At 40.6% G+C, this 13,666-nt stretch overlaps 3 protein-coding genes across 3 annotated transcripts; 2 read left to right on the forward strand and 1 right to left on the reverse strand.

The window, feature by feature from the left end:
• Positions 1-158: 158 nt before the first annotated feature.
• LOC146626314 (desumoylating isopeptidase 1-like) lies at positions 159-3,210 on the reverse strand. The gene is made up of 6 exons (XM_085360450.1): positions 2,862-3,210; positions 2,727-2,748; positions 2,543-2,615; positions 2,303-2,412; positions 1,789-1,911; positions 159-1,196 (listed from the first exon to the last, which is right to left on the reverse strand). Exons 1-6 carry the CDS (start codon positions 2,947-2,949, stop codon positions 1,118-1,120), a joined length of 495 nt encoding a protein of 164 aa, XP_085216576.1. The 5' UTR covers positions 2,950-3,210; the 3' UTR covers positions 159-1,117.
• Positions 3,211-3,405: 195 nt separating this feature from the next.
• Positions 3,406-8,725, forward strand: xrcc6 (X-ray repair cross complementing 6). The gene is made up of 13 exons (XM_085360451.1): positions 3,406-3,436; positions 3,853-3,957; positions 4,848-4,960; positions 5,074-5,215; positions 5,463-5,714; positions 5,926-6,112; positions 6,206-6,392; positions 6,525-6,693; positions 7,048-7,209; positions 7,426-7,555; positions 7,708-7,808; positions 7,895-8,011; positions 8,195-8,725. The coding sequence occupies exons 2-13, from the start codon at positions 3,885-3,887 to the stop codon at positions 8,392-8,394; spliced, it is 1,833 nt and encodes a 610-aa protein (XP_085216577.1). The 5' UTR covers positions 3,406-3,436; positions 3,853-3,884; the 3' UTR covers positions 8,395-8,725.
• A 647-nt stretch (positions 8,726-9,372) lies between these two features.
• LOC146626316 (uncharacterized) lies at positions 9,373-13,212 on the forward strand. The gene is made up of 7 exons (XM_085360452.1): positions 9,373-9,412; positions 9,777-9,854; positions 11,077-11,127; positions 11,237-11,287; positions 11,375-11,425; positions 11,668-11,718; positions 12,434-13,212. Exons 1-7 carry the CDS (start codon positions 9,373-9,375, stop codon positions 13,210-13,212), a joined length of 1,101 nt encoding a protein of 366 aa, XP_085216578.1.
• The last annotated feature ends 454 nt before the right edge of the window (positions 13,213-13,666 follow it).

Here is a 13,666-nt window from a genome sequence, read left to right on the forward strand (position 1 = left end):
TTGAATACTAATCCAGAGGATATGCATGTATAGTGATCCTGCTGACTAGTGGTGCAACGGATCACGGTTGATCCGTAATCCGAACCGATCCCACTCCACGGTTCAGCACGGACGTGATCCAAAGATTCGGAAAAAAAAAAAAAAAAAAGTATGTGTATGGTCCGCGTGGTGGGTCTGTCAAGCGATAGTTATGGCCAGCGCTAGCGGTCAAAGTGGAGAAGCAGAGGAGTTTGCGGTATTTGCTGCCCAGTCCGACCGGGCTAAAGCTATTACAAAAGCTACTGGGGTGTTTAGCTGCAGACGGGAGGGCGTATTCCGTTGTGCAAAACAAGGGGTTTAAACTATGATCAACGTGCTTGAGCCACGCTATGATATCCTGTTCGCGTCAACTTTAGTGGCAAGATCGTTCCAAGCATGTATGAGCAGGAAAAGTTTAAAGTTACGGCTGAACTGTCCCAGGCATCTTCTGTTGCCCTAACTACTACAAATGGGTGGAGCTCCAGGGCAACGGAAAGCCACGTGACCGTGACAGCTCATTATATCACAGCGGAGTGCGATATAATGTATTATTGTAGGGTCTACCTTACAATATAAAGCACCTTGAGGCGACTGTTGTTGTGATTTGGCGCTTTATAAATACAACTGAATTAAATGGTAGATACAAAGACTGTACTGCCCTATATTGTACCAGAATTTTTTTTAAATAATTGCGTGGAATGAGTCTTGAGTTGAATGTTTTTAACAGGCAAAAAATACTTCAATAAGTAAATGTTAAATTTTTGTCTTTTTTCGCCGATCCAAAAATTGATCCGATCCGTGACTTAAAACTGTGATCCGATCCGAACCGTGAGATTTTTGATCCGTTGCACCACTACTGCTGACCCAAGAAAACGTAATCTTAAACACGTTAATGTACACAAACAAGTATAAGACCCATTTTTAGTCCCCTGTCCACAGAGTTTAGCACACCTTCAACCCTCGCATACACCTCAGAGTATGTTGAACAACACCATAAAAGTCAATAACAATAAGTGATGGCTGATTAAATATAGAAGTGACTTGCCAGCCACATGCAGGGATGTTATCAGTTATCTTCTAAAATCCACGACTCGGTCTATCATTGCCCAGCCAGGTTGTTGCCTCCAGGATTTATGACCATGGAATCCAGGAAGGGACGGAGAGCCTGGCCAAATGGTCTGTGAGGAAATACAGCAGAGAGTACAGTTACATTACAAACCAAAGTATTAGTCAGTTATATCATACAAGAACAGCAAACACTTAATACCACAAGAGTAATCGTTCAAAAGAGACGCAGGATGAAATGATTGTACAGCATACATCTTTAATGTCTTTAAATAACAAGAATTGGGCACTTAAGTTTCCATTTATTTCGGATTTTTCTACAAACGACACCGGGTCAAAATTAAATCACTCACTTAAATCTTTAATAAGTGGAGCTGAAAGTTCTACGTGTGAAAAAGGCCAATAAATGTCTGAAAGTGATCACAGCTGACCAAAATTAGTAGTTTATTTTGGGCAGTGTAAAAATAGTTTTCTCATTCTCAGTGTTTTGAGTGTTTCTCAACCCAGGTCTCTAATTTTTGACAACTGTACATTCATATTGTAATGGTGTATTTAATACAACATTCAGGGTGCATATAATTTCAAATGCATTTTTCCATTTATATTTATTATCTATAATATAATTGATATTATTATGCATTTTTAGTATTTTGCCATCAGTATCAGCAGAGACTCAATTTGACTGCACAGAATTAAGAAGCTTACGTGGCGAGGATGTCAGATGGAAGGTCTGTGATGTACGATGGGATCTTTCTGCCTGTCAGGAATTGAGCCACTTCACTGCTGAAAGTGTTGCAGTTGTTCTCAAACAAGTTGTAATTGGCACCTCTGCAACAAATGAAGGAGGAAGTCAGAGGAGGGAAGAAGAAGGAGTTCAAAGCGCAGAGAGAGGGAGAGAGAGGTGCACCACAGGGTGGAGAAAAGCAGGTGAGTAGCAGGAAGTGATGAGACAGAAACATTTTAAATGCAAAATAATGAGGGGGAAGAACACTATATGTACATTTTAGCTCATTCCTAAAAACTATTATTTAGACTCAAACAGGGCAGTAACGCATGAGGCTTGTTCTGTGCATTCAAGCTATGCACTTAATTCTACTGGTGCTACTTAAAAACAAATCATTTGTAACTGTTTGGTTCAGTTGTATTTTTCCAAAACAACAACAACAACAACAACAATAATAACAATTATAATAATAAAGATCTCATCATCTTCTTTTACCTGTACTTGGACTCTCCCAGTGAAGTTAAATACTCCTTAAAAAGGTCTTCAGGCACTTCAGTGGAGCCCATATCTACTACAGAATCAGGCGGCCCCAACAAGGTGCCTCCCTAGGAGACAAACAGATGCACACTTCAGTGACTTGTCACTGAGATTCTGACACAAGTTTCTTGATTTTGTGTCTAGATCAAACGGCTTTAAAGTGCACTGTTTATATGAGAGGATGGTGCTGATTCTTACAGGTGGACAATTGGTGATGCCTGTTGATCCACCAAAGTAGTGCTCTTTCCCGTGGACCACAACACCCGTGTGCCTGTTAGACGCCAATGCATTTGTTTTTTAAACAGTGGTATTAAAGTACTTAACTGCAGCTCAGGTGCTCAGTAAGAATACTTTTTATAGAACTTTCTTTATGTAAACTCACCATATCCCATCAATATGTCTCCCTGTAAAGATAAAATAATTTAAATTACGATCAACTTTTTCCGCCCTTAGAAATCAACAACTTTCACTTCCGAAGCATCCCACTGAGTCATGACAGAGTTTGTCAGAAACTCACCCAGCATGGAAGCACTCAGCTGACGGGCCATCCCTCTGGACAGGTCATAAACGTAAAGTTTTACTGGATAAGAATCAGTTTGGTCCATGATAACGCAAAACGATTTATTCGAAACGACAATGCAGCTAACCTTCTAGAAAGTTACTTAGTCACTACAGAGTTCCCAGCTAGCTAGCTTCCCGGTGGCAAAGAAAAGTTTAATAAACCTTCTGGTGGTGGAACTGTGAGAAATAATAAATTCAGGCTACAGGCTGTTTAAAATGCTAGTAATAACTGTAAAATAAAAAAGTAAATGTAAAACCTAGCTCGAAGTTGCCGGGAGTCAATTCCAGTGCTGTGTCACTGTCTATCAACGATAACGCTACTGTCCTATCACGTGAACAGCAGGCTTCCGGCTTTAGGGTAAATAAACCCCGCGTTTTTAAACGGGATTGGCCAATACCTTAGATTGGCAGATAAACTGCCAATAGACGATAAGACATCCAGTAGGCGTTTGAACTGTGCTTGTTCACGTATCTGAACGCGCCAGTGATTAAAACTAGCCTGGACTTGTGTGCAGAAAGGAGAAGCACACGGTAAGTGACGGAATTCTCTGACGAAAACTGTGTATGTATTTCATTTATGTTGTAAGTTTAGGCTATCAATTTTCGTGCCTCATTAGACCCATAACATTGTTACATAGTTGGCTCCTAAATGGAAATGGCACGAAAAGTGGCTAATTACAAGCTAAGCTAGCTAACATTTGCTAGCTAAAGTTAAAAACATAGTTAATTAAACATTAGTAATGCGTTAACGAGACATTAAAACTGTTTTGAAATGCCTTGTCGTGTGCATAATAATTATTACCTGGTGAAAGTTGCACCATATGTTTATTTGTAGGAGTACATAGGATGCACTTTTTAAATACGCCACAGAAAAGCCTTCTGCCATTGATACTTTGTTTGAATCTAGTGTTGTAAATGCGGCAGTCTTTTATCCCTGGTTTTCACAGTAAATCCTGAGACGGGACTGAAGGCAGCACCAATGGCAGAGTGGAACGCCTACTACCAAAACGAGGATGAGGAGGGAGAGCAAGAAGAAGGGGAGCAGTCAGGGGGTAAAAGGAAAAACCGCTACTCAACGCTTATTTACACCGCTGTGCAAAAGTCTTGAGCCACCACTTATTTGTTTATATTTAGCTTCCTAAGAGCCCCACTTTGTTGTGTTTTGTGTAATAGCTTTCCAGGTTTTATGAAGGTCTTTCAAAGTTTTTCTTTAAACATTGGCTGCTTTCCCCCCTTTATTAACTCCAGTTCTTGAACCTGGCAATTTTCAGAGGAATGCTTTTAATTCTTAATTCACTTAACACTGACTTATAAATCATTCAGGTGTAGAAAGGCAACTAACAATAAAAGTTCAGCTGCAGAGTTAGGTGAGGCATCATCAATATGGAAGAACGGTCGTAAATCACAGCGGCATAGCTCCATATATTAAACGTCAGGGCTGATATAAGAGCATAAAATATAATACAACGTAGGCAGGTAGAAGTCAAGCCGAGCAAATGCGCCATCTTCCTGTCACAGTCAGGAAGTTTGAATGTTCTTCAAGAAGCCTGGAGAACTACTCCTAAAGACTACTTAATGAAATGACAAGAAACTTACCTTAGAGAGTTAGGGTTGTGTTGATGAATAAAAGTTGGCATACCAAATATTGACTTTCAAGTTTGTAAAATAGTATAAACTGACCTTTGTGAGAATACTTGCTTTATATACTGTATTTCCTTGTATCTTTGCACATGTTTCAATAAATGCTGCACCTGGCAAAAAGTCAAGAATTGAGGGGTGGCTCAGGATTTCTTAAATGATACTTTTGCTGTTATCACATTTTATTATCACATTTTAGTTATTAAAATCTACTTCAGCACAAGTAAAATGTTGGCATGTAGCATTGATACAAAAAGTGATACTGAAGTGACAACAGAATAAACCAGGTCTCCATCTTCAATAGGAGACTACAAAATTACAGGGAGAGACAGCTTGGTGTTCTTGGTTGATGCCTCCAAGGAGATGTTCATCAAAGGGGAAGACGGGGAACCCTCCAACTTTGATATGACCATGCAGGTGAGATGGCTGGTTATCTTTTTCTTTTGCTAGTTTTAATTTTATAGTAGTTATTTCGCTCTGCTTCGTATAGCAACCTTGTAACAATGATGGTTTGTGTGCTGCTCTTGTAGGTTGTGCGCACTGTGTACACCAGTAAGATCATCAGTAGCGACAGGGACCTGGTGGCTCTGGTTTTCTACGGCACAGAGCAGAGCAAGAACCCCAGAAACTCATTTAAGCATGTCTATGTGTACCATGATCTCAATGAGCCTGGTAAGATGCAGCTCTTTGAAACAAACACATAATTACACTTTATTTTGTTATTGTTTTGTTTCAAACACAAATGTAGGCAATCTTCTTATCTGCAGTTCTTTTTCCTCTTTTTTTTTCTTTATTTCAGACCAAAACTTCAAAAGAGCAGAGCAAAGCTGCAGTCAATATTGGCTCATACTTCCTCAGTAGTTTGTAAACTGCTGAACATATCTTTCTTATACCCTTGTCTGTCTCTTGCTTCGGACAGGTGCAAAGCGAGTCCAGGAGGTGGATGCTCTGCGGGGGGAAAAAGGTGCCAAGCTGGCGGCAGAGACCATAGGCAGTGGAGAGACATCATTAGGAGATGCTCTGTGGTGCTGTGCCAACCTCTACAGTGACATCAAGCTCCGCCTCTCCCACAAGCGGCTTATGATTTTCACGTGCAGGGATGAACCACACGGAGGCGACAGCGTGAAAGATCGACAGGCTCGCACCAAGGCCAGTGATCTCAAGGAGACTGGTGGGTCTAAAAGAAGCTATTCACGCAAGCCCTTTTAACTGTAAATTTTATCACTGCCGCTCTGCTTTTATAATTGATTAACTTTACCAGCCTTTCGGGTTTCTATCTTCTGCTAATTCTGCAAGTTCACATTATTTTACTGAAGTGTGATGATTTGTTATCATTGGTAATTGTGTATGTGGGCTGTCTTCCCTCGACCTTCTTCTTTTAGGCGTCGTTATTGATTTAATGCACCTGATGAAACCGGGGGGCTTCAACATCTCGCTCTTCTTTTGTGACATTGTAAGTCCACCAGAGGATGAGAGTGAGATGGGGCTGCAGCTGCAGCCTTCTGACAAGCTGGAGGACCTCCAGAAACGGGTGCGGGCCAAAGAGCTGAAGAAAAGAACCTTGGCAAGGCAAGCAATGGCTTTCTTTGTCTCCATAGCGTATTTATTTACCTTTTCCTCTTGGCTGTTCTTTACACTATCTATTCTTTCTGCTGTCTTTAGGTTAAACCTGTGCCTCGGGGAGGGCATAAATGTAGCCGTGGGAATTTATGCAACTGCTGTGGCAGCTCGCAAACCAGGTTCCATCAAACTTTACAGGGAAACCAACGAGCCAGTCCGCAGCAAAACTCGAACCTTCCACACCCAAACTGGCAGTCTGCTGCTGCCCAGTGAGATAAAGAAAGCCCAGGTAATGAAAATCTCGTGATCCCAATCGAAAGCAGTGCTATGTTTATTCCATTATTTGAGTGCTTTTTATTTTTATTTTTTTAAGATTTAACTTACACATGAAAACTCCACTTTATCTGTGTGTGTTGTGTAGTATTATGGTGGTAAAGAGATTGTGATGGAGAGGGACGAGGTGGATGCCATTAAGAAGTTTGATGACCCTGGATTGTTTCTGATTGGATTCAAACCGATGGAAAAGCTCAAACTGCTTCACCATATCCGGCCTGCTGTCTTCCTCTATCCTGAGGAGGATGAGGTGAAAGGTAGAACTGTGTGTGCAGTCTGATTTAATTCTAGGAAGGAAGAATAAAACCACCACAGTGTTGACTCTGGATATTTCTAAATATTTTTTCAAATAAAGGTCATAGTCAACTTAACTTAAGTTTCACTCATCTACACCCTGCATGCAAAGACTCTTTGTTCCAAGAACGCTGAGTTAAAGCTGAGTTATTTGATAAAATAAAATAGAATTGATGATGGGTTTAAAGTAAAAGCTTTAATTAAATTGTAAGCAGCTATAAAAATTGTCTGTTCAGTCATAGTAAATGTGGATCTCATTGATACTGAATCAGATATCCTGTGATTTTTATTTATTTATTTATTTATTTTTACTCAAGGCAGTTCATGTCTGTTCTCCGCCTTGCTGAAGAAGTGCAGCGAGAGGAACGTGTTCGCTCTGTGCCGTTTCATCTCCCGCAGAAACTATCCACCTCGGTTTGTTGCCCTATTGCCTCAGAATGAGGAGCTCGGCGAGGGGAAAGTACAGATTACACCACCAGGTAATGTGGTGCTGGGGTCAAGATGGCTAATTACATTTAATTATTTTAGCTTCTTTAAGTGCAACTTCAGAGTCTTTACAGCTTTTAGCAAAAATAACTAAATTTTACAGTAATACAGAGAACTCGCAAATACATAAATATTACTTAAACATTTGAACTTAGTTGTGTGTAATTAACTGCAGTGTGACGCGTCTTGTCTGCTCATGACTTTACCAGGTTTTAACGTCATCTACCTGCCGTTTGCCGATGATTTGCGGACTCTGGACCCTCCGCAGTTTCCCTCGGCCTCACAAACACAGGTGGACAAGATGAAAGAGATTGTCTCCAAACTCAGGTTCAAATACAGGTAACTCTAGAGCCCTAAAACTGAGGAGTTATATCAAATTTCATAAAACTAACAACAAGAAGTACTCTGGTTTATAGCAGAGTCATGCATTTCCTTTTTTTGTTTTTTGCGTAACCACTAATATTATTTTCACACTCTGTAATGTCATGCAGGAGTGAAGGTTTTGAGAACCCAGTCATCCAGCAGCATTTTAGGAACCTGGAGGCCTTGGCTCTGGATATGATGGCTCCAGAGGAAATTGAGGATCTCATCAGTAAGATGCAGACCTAAACACAGATCCCAGTTTCCTTTTGTGGCTGCTAGAGTAATTCTGCTCATCGCGCTCTTTCTCTTCCTCAGTGCCAAAGGTTGACCAAATAGACCAGCGTCTGGGTCCTCTGGTCCAGGAGTTCAAAGATCTGGTCTACCCTGCCTACTACAATCCAGAGAGCAAGCCAGCTGCCAAACGCAAAACAGGTCAGAGCATGAACCATCAGTGAAACTACGTAAAGTTATGTGCTAGTATGTGTTGTGAATTACATCCCAAGCAAAATGTTTCCAGGTAGTCAGATTGACTTATTAATAACTTGCATCATTCAGTAGTTCGGGAATTCTGTGATTTGATAAATCTGATTATTCTTTTACTCCATGAACTCGCAGCTGATACTGGAGGTGGAGCTGAGAAGAAGCCCAAAGTAGAGCTGACAGAAGATGAGTTGAAGGCCCACGTGCAGAACGGCACTCTGGCAAAGCTGACCGTGCCCGTTCTAAAGGACGCCTGTAAGCAATTTGGGGTTCGAACCACTGGGACCAAGAAGCAGGAGCTGATAGATGCTTTGATTGCCCGTTTAGGCTCATGAGGAGTCTACACCAGTCTTAATCCACAACAGCTTTGCACAAAGTTCTGGTTAATTTTTGAATCTGTTTGAGCAGTCATCATGTATGGTTCCTGTGCTTGTTTTAAACTCGCTACACGGCCCTCACATGGACCAGACGCTGTGTTTTCCCGTTGGGCTTGATTAGATAAGAATAGCGTGACAGCCCCATTATGTATAAATACTGTTTGAATGTTTTAAAAAAACTGTCATTCTGTTGTGATCAAGCACTCACTCCAGTGGTGTTTGAAATGATAAAGAAGTCTAGAAGCATTGGAATACACTGATCTTATAAATACTGTAACTAGTGGTGACACTTGATGGCGTTGCATTTGCATTAATAAACTGTTTTATACTACTCACCTGATTCCTTTTATTTACATAATCACGCAGGTTAGTTCACCGTAAGCTGCATTTCTAGTTCATGTTGCACAAAAAAAGGTGTGTCCCAGGTCAAACTGCATGATCAGCATTCCTGGGCCTCGTCCTTGATTTGTTTTGCTGCATAACAAAAAGGAAGTACTGTTCCTGAGGAGGGCAGGCCTGCGCAGGCTAATACTTGCGCAAAAGCAGGAAGAAGAAATTAGAGTTTAAACCCCATGTGAGTTGTACTGACAGTCTCAAAGCTGATGTCACTTGGAGGGCGATTATCTGGCTACACATCAGGTAAAAGCTGTTCATGAGCATTTTGCTGTCGATAAAGCTCAAAAAGGACTTACCGGTAACAACATTATGTTGTTTGGTTTTTCAGCTCTGTCTTGTAGTCTAGACACCTATTAATCAGAACCCTTTCCTTTTATATCAGATGAGTTTTTATTGTTATAACTGAACACTTAGGAAAATTACATAAACATTGCAGCGTTTTTCAAGCAGTTTGTTTAACCTGTGTTAGCTCTGAGCAGAAGTGGTGCTGCCTGTTCTTCTTACCTTCACACCAACTACAGCGTTCCCATCTGCTGAGACATGGAGTGTCAGTGTGAGAAAGACACCCCTGAGGATGCAGGTAGGCAAAATATACATAAAAAAATAAAAATTTACACACAAAAAATATGATATTGACTTTTTTTTTAAATTTATTGGTCTTTTTTTAGTATCATATTCTGATGCATCTTTATTTCTGCAAAATGTATGTTACATGTAAAGTGTTGAGTTCAGGCATTGTAGTTTGCGGTCTTTACAGCCAAGTTAAGTCTTAAAAATAAGTGTAAACAATCAAAAACCATGAGACACAGCTTTCTTGGGATCCTTCAGGGGATTTCATTTCTATTTTTTTTTCTAAATGTGGGTGAAAGGCTAAACTGATGCTAAGTTGTGAACAGCTCTGCACCGCTAATGTCATGTTTGCCTCCCTGCCTTCTCCTTGATAGGCTGGTGGATGAACACCAACAGTGTCCAGATGGGACTTTTTACCGTGGTGGGGTATCTTCTCTACAGGTTCTCACAGAGTCAGTCACACAGCAACACCCACACGTGTTCTGTTTAATGACTTTTACTGATTCTAGAAAATAAATAATGAATCTGTAATAGGGAACTATTTTCAGGTAGTAAACAGATGTTTTTAAATCTTACTAGTCTTTTTTTCCATTTCTTTTTCTTTTAAACTTCTCCTGCCTCAACTCTCGCGGCCCGGTAGCAAAGGACTCACGGACCGGTACCGGTCCGAGGCCCGGGGGTTGGGGACTGCTGCTGTAGACAGTCTATAGGCTCCTCTTGTTAGCTGTTTTCTTTTATTTATTTATTTTTTTATATCTTTTATTTTAGATCTCACATTATTATCTGAGTGGTTGTCATGCCAGACCTGACAGGGTGTGAGGGCCAAGTTATCGAAAGACAGGAGATAAGGGGGGTGGAGGGGGTAATTGCGAGTAACATACCGCAAACATACGACACACTAGTCTAAATCTTTAAACCGAATCAATAACCTGTCATCTGAACACTTAAATGATTCAAAATGGGACAGAGACTAGAAAGAGAGAGCGTATTTCTCCTATACTGGCTTCTCTTTACTGGCTGCCAGTTAAATGCATAATCAAATTTAAAATCCTTCTCTTGGCATGAAGATCATAAATAATCAGGCCCTGTTCAATTTAATTCAATTCAGTTAAATTCAACTCAACTCAGTTTTATTTATATATCACCAAATCACAACAGTAATCTCAGGCATTTTCTGACAATAATAGAGAAAACCTCAACAATCAGAACAACCCCTTATGAGCGAGCATTTGGCAACATCGGGGAGGAAAAACTCCCTTTTAACAGGAAGCAACCTCCATCAGAACCAGGCTCAGAGAGGGAGACAGGACAAAAGATACACTGAATCATCTCTTAGTTATGCAGCAATATGCTTAGGATGCTGCAGACTTCCCATGATTCAATGAGTGTTTCGTCTTTAATCAGCTGTTTTCTCTCTGTGTGTTCATACACCACTCAGCATTTCATTATTAGTCACTATTCATCTCTTGCTCATGTCTACAGTGTCTTTTGTCCTGTATCAGCTGATTGAATGTAGAGTTTGATCATAGTAAATCCAAAAGAGACAAATAAAAGAGGGCAGTATGGATCCTACAGTTATGGCATATGAATAAATCCATGTTCATTATAGAAAATTATTATCACACTATTATTATCACACTCTGCGATACTCATTCTAGCCACACTTCCCTGCAGCTCTCCCAGCTCTGATTCGATGGCCGATTCGTCTCTTTTGTTCTTTAACTGGTGAGTTTATCTAAGCTAATACTTCACTTTGACTTCCAAGTTTCAGGACAAAACCAGCAAAATGAAACTGAGTTAATTCATGCACACTGATTATTTCTTTTCCCTTCAGGTCTGTCAGCTCTTTGGGGGTGGATAAGTCGGCTTGTGGGAACCCTCCGAGGTATAAAGCACATCCCCCATTTTACCATTTAAAACAAAATCTGTTAAACAGGAGCTGACTTTTTCCACTCCATGTCTCGTGTCTCAGTAATCCAGACCTTGTTTAAGTGGCTGTCTCGGATTTGGCGCTTTTTAGCCAGTAAGTATTTCTCGTATCTTTGTTGGATTTTGTTTTCTCTTCACTGCGTGTTGCAAATAGGCTTTTTCAGAGAGAGCGTAAAAGAAAACGTTTAGAATCTGAGTGGCTATCAGAGGACGTGACCCAGCAGTGCAAGGAGACATGTGACAGCAGTTTAAAATGTGAAGGCATCACAGCTGTTTCTGTGATACATGCGAGTAATTACAACACTAATGTAAATTTCTGTCTGCTTGCTTCCTCAGCATTTTCCTCAAGGTTCAAGTGGATCGCTGCTGTCATCAAAGCCATCAACAGTCAGTTTGTTGTCTTTTTTATTAGCTATATTTAGCTACATACTCTATATATCAATATGTATTTGTTCATTTTTTGTAGTTTGTTTTTGTGCTTTTATGGGATTTGTCTCACAAAACGATCAATGGTCTCAGAAGCTAGTGGTTTTACAGAATCAACCTTATGAGAGGTTTTCTGGTATGTTTAAGAACTCTCATTCAAAACTCCTTCAGTTTCAGGATATTTCAGGTTCTTGCGTCCTTATAATGCCCATTTTGCATTATAAGGATTATGGAGTGATTCATTTTTCTGAGATATATTTCTTGTTGTACTTGCAAATCTGTTCAGGATCATTATCCTGAGCACAAGATCCACTTTCAGCTCAGCCTCGGGTTTCAGACAAATGGTCTTACACTATCTCTCAAACTGGCCTAAAGCGTTCACTGATGTGACACAAAATTCATTCTTATGTCACTGACTGTATGTAAGTGAGGCAGCGATGTGCCCTCTTTTCCTGAATCACCATCTTTGGCATGTATTGTATTGTTTTCGGCAGCAAATATTGTTATTCCACACAAGTTCTTAAGGCTCTTCTTATAAATTTCCCAACTGAGAAAATGAAAAAAAAAAAAGAAATTTTAGATCATCAGATTGAGCTCTTTTTGATTTAGAATCACAGCTTTACCCCATAAGGCTTTTTTTTTTTAATTCTAAAATAATATTGTATTATCTCTGTAGATTCATCCAGAGACGGGTCTTTGAACTCACAGAATGATCAAGTCATTAGCAGCTTACTGAACCAAATGCTTGATCCCTCTGGTGGCAGCATTCCCAAGAAACCAGGTCTCAGGCTGGTCCTCCTGGGGCTTCCTGGTGGAGGACGGACTTCCTTAGCAGATACTTTAATGAACAACAGTGAGAGAAGCACCAAAAGGGTTCCTCTAAAGGAGAGTACTGTGCAAAGGGACTTTATAGATGGTAGAGAACTTATAGTAATTCAGACCCCAGATCTTTTGGGGACGTCACTAGGGAACAAAGAGAGAGCACTGGAAGTTCTGAGGAGTGTCCAGCTCGCCAGTCCCGGACCACATGCCTTTCTACTGGTGATGCGTGCTCCAGGCTTCACCAAGGGGGCTGAGCAGGATGCTGCCCAAGCAGTCCAAGCCACAATGGAACTGTTCGGTGTGGAAGTCAAGAGGTACATTATCCCAGTGCTCACTCGTGCAGACCGTCTGGGTCGAAGGAACACTTTAGATCAGCTGCTTGATGCAGATGCTGGAAATCTGAAAAGGGCTGTGGCACTGTGTGGCCAGAGGCCTGAGCTGGTGGATAACAGTCCCGACCGCCCTGCAGAGGAAAGAAGTGTTACACGCAGGCAGCTGGTGGAGCGTGTGATGGAGGTAATGGAGCTGAAGGGGCATTTTGTCCACGAGCTACAGAGAAGAGAAGACCACATGAGGGAGGTGCTGCTGGCTGATATGACCTCTGCACTGGCTAAAAGACTGGGATATATGTAGAGAGAGAAGAGAAGAAGAAAGGGCATTATGTGCAACAAGTTGGAAAGATGGTGGAGGTGGAGGTGTTTGCCACTGTTCAGTAGTGGACAGTGGTATGTATTATAGTTTCCAACATACCCTAGATTGTTTAAAAATATATTTCATATCAATTTTTATATTCTTAATTAGATTAATCCATCAATTTTTCATCACTTTGTGTTCTCCAGACGGCTGTTTACAGCTACTAAATGCTTAAATGTTTACTGTTTACTTTTCTCAGCAAAGTACTAATTGCTGATTATGTGGCCCAAATATTTAGCTGTAGCTGTAGATGATAATTTGTCTACCTGTGATGCATAAAAGTCACTGTTTGGAGAATTAGCATTTTAGAAATGAATATTTTATCAAATTTACTTCTGTTGTTCATTCTTCTTCCATAATTTAAGTGGGGGAAAAAACTACAAAACCTACAAAA

The sequence above is a fragment of the Diplotaxodon limnothrissa genome, linkage group LG8, assembly GCF_057381915.1.
Source record: "Diplotaxodon limnothrissa isolate DT_005_m linkage group LG8, D_limnothrissa_male_GT1.1, whole genome shotgun sequence".
Lineage (NCBI taxonomy): Eukaryota > Metazoa > Chordata > Actinopteri > Cichliformes > Cichlidae > Diplotaxodon > Diplotaxodon limnothrissa.